The sequence below is a fragment of the Cenococcum geophilum genome, assembly GCF_001692895.1.
Source record: "Cenococcum geophilum 1.58 unplaced genomic scaffold K441scaffold_49, whole genome shotgun sequence".
NCBI classification, from domain to species: Eukaryota; Fungi; Ascomycota; class Dothideomycetes; order Gloniales; family Gloniaceae; genus Cenococcum; species Cenococcum geophilum.
In genome coordinates, this window is record NW_027137607.1 from 562,762 (window position 1) to 564,672 (window position 1,911).

Below are 1,911 nucleotides of genomic sequence, written 5' to 3' on the forward strand. Positions count from 1 at the left end.
TAGGCTAGGAGTAAATTGTAGAGTACTATAATTGGTATATAAAGCGTTTATATAAGTGTAAGAGGGTAGATAGGCAGATAACCCGATATTAAGTTGTATTTGTATATAATATTTAATATTTTAAAGCATGAGATTTTGGTGTTATAAGGGGTAATACGCACGTGCCTTATTTCGGCCTGTTTTTTCAAAGTCATAGAGATAACCCCTAATTTTAAAACAAAACACTATAACACCACTAAATCAACACTAAGTTTGCTCGTTTAAAGCCTAAATTATAGCTCATATTTAAAAGGAACCTAGATATCACAAATTCTGAGCTAAGCACTATACCCCTCCACCAGAATTGCTCTATAAGGCCGGGGAAAACAAGCACCTAGATACTCCGTCCTGTGCTACTATTTTTGCTACTAAAGTAACCGCTTAGTACTTAGGCAAGTCTCTTACTTTTGCTTAACTTTATAAGATTACTAGGGTCCCTAAGCATATATAATCCTAAATTCTGGCTTCTAACTAATATTAAACGTTGCATTTTACGGATATTTAGGATAATTAATTAGGTCAGGAGCAAATTATAGAGTACTATAATTGGTATATAAAGCGCTTACACGAGTATAAAAGGGCAGATAGGCAGATAACCCGATATTAAGTTATATTTATATATAATATTTAATGTTTTAAAGTATGAGATTTCGGTGTTATAAGGGGTGATACGCACGTGCCTTATTTCGGCCTGTTTTTTCAAAGTCGTAAAGGTTGTTTTAGTGGGGTGCGCACGGTGCCTTATTTTGGCCTATTTTTTCAAAGTCGTAGAGGAGGAGGCTCTATTACTACACTAAAGTAGGGAGTCGCGATAGAGGCCTAGTGGCAGAGAGGGGCTTATTTAAATTTCTTATTAACGTTAATTATAAAGTTAAATATAGAGCCTTATTCTGGAGCTGCAACTAAATAATTAACTTAATTACAGATTCAAATAAGCCATAGTAGTAGCCGCCACTAATTACAAAACGGGCGACACTAAAAGGCGTACGGATTGAACAGATTATAATATGGAGGCGATTTGCAACCAAACGTGCCCTAATTAAACTGCCGTACCGTTACTAACGGCGGCCTTGAGGTCGTCTACCTAAGTCTTAACGTCCTTTATCTGCGTCTTAACGTCGTTAAGCTTCGCATTAACTTTATCCACCTTAGTATTAACTTTATCCACCTTTACATTAACTATATCCACCTTAGTATTAACTCTTTCTACCCCATTTTTAACCTTTACGACCCTTATAGCCTAAGGGGCGCTATCGTCGTATAGGTATGCCGTTAACGTGCTTAGGGTGACGATGGCATTGTCAAGGTAGGGGTGGAGGTCGGTGGCAAGGTTTTCGGGTCGTATAGATAGGGTAACGGTAGTGGTAGTGCAGTCGTAGATTTTTTGACGAAGGTTCTTTAGGGCGGTATACGACGGTTTAAAGGAAGCCATACTGTCGGTATTGAGATATTTGCGTATTGGAAACGTGTTTATTGTAATAAGGATAATGATCACGTCAACGACATACCTATACGACGATAACGCCCCTTGGGCTATAAGGGTCGTAGAGGTCAAAAAGGGGGTAGAAAGAGTTGATACTAAGGTGGACATAGTTAATGTAAAGGTGGATAAAGTTGATACTAAGGTGGACAAAGTTAATGCGAAGCTCGACGACGTTAAGGTGACCCTTGAGGGTCAAATTGACGACGTCAAGACGCAGATGAAGGACGTCAAGACTCAGGTGGACGACCTCAAGGCCGCTCTGGTTCTCGTGGCTCGATTCGATTGGGCGACGGCGACGTACTGATCGAGGCCCCCGGGTCGACTCGATTGGGCGACGTACCGATTAAGGCCTCTAGCTTGATTCGATGGGTCGACCGTTCGGTTAATCG

The 1,911-nt window shown here is 40.3% G+C and overlaps 1 protein-coding gene across 1 annotated transcript; it reads right to left on the reverse strand.

Annotated features, from left to right (window-relative positions):
- Nucleotides 1-1,039: 1,039 nt before the first annotated feature.
- On the reverse strand, nt 1,040-1,579 carry K441DRAFT_666560 (uncharacterized protein). Its single transcript, XM_067649677.1, has one exon. The coding sequence runs from the start codon at nt 1,469-1,471 to the stop codon at nt 1,280-1,282; it is 192 nt and encodes a 63-aa protein (XP_067499645.1). The 5' UTR covers nt 1,472-1,579; the 3' UTR covers nt 1,040-1,279.
- Between the last annotated feature and the right edge of the window lie 332 nt (nt 1,580-1,911).

Excerpts from the sequence above, each read along its gene's own strand:
- K441DRAFT_666560 (XM_067649677.1), bottom strand. The coding sequence starts at position 1,471 with ATGGCTTCCTTTAAACCGTCGTATACCGCCCTAAAGAACCTTCGTCAA.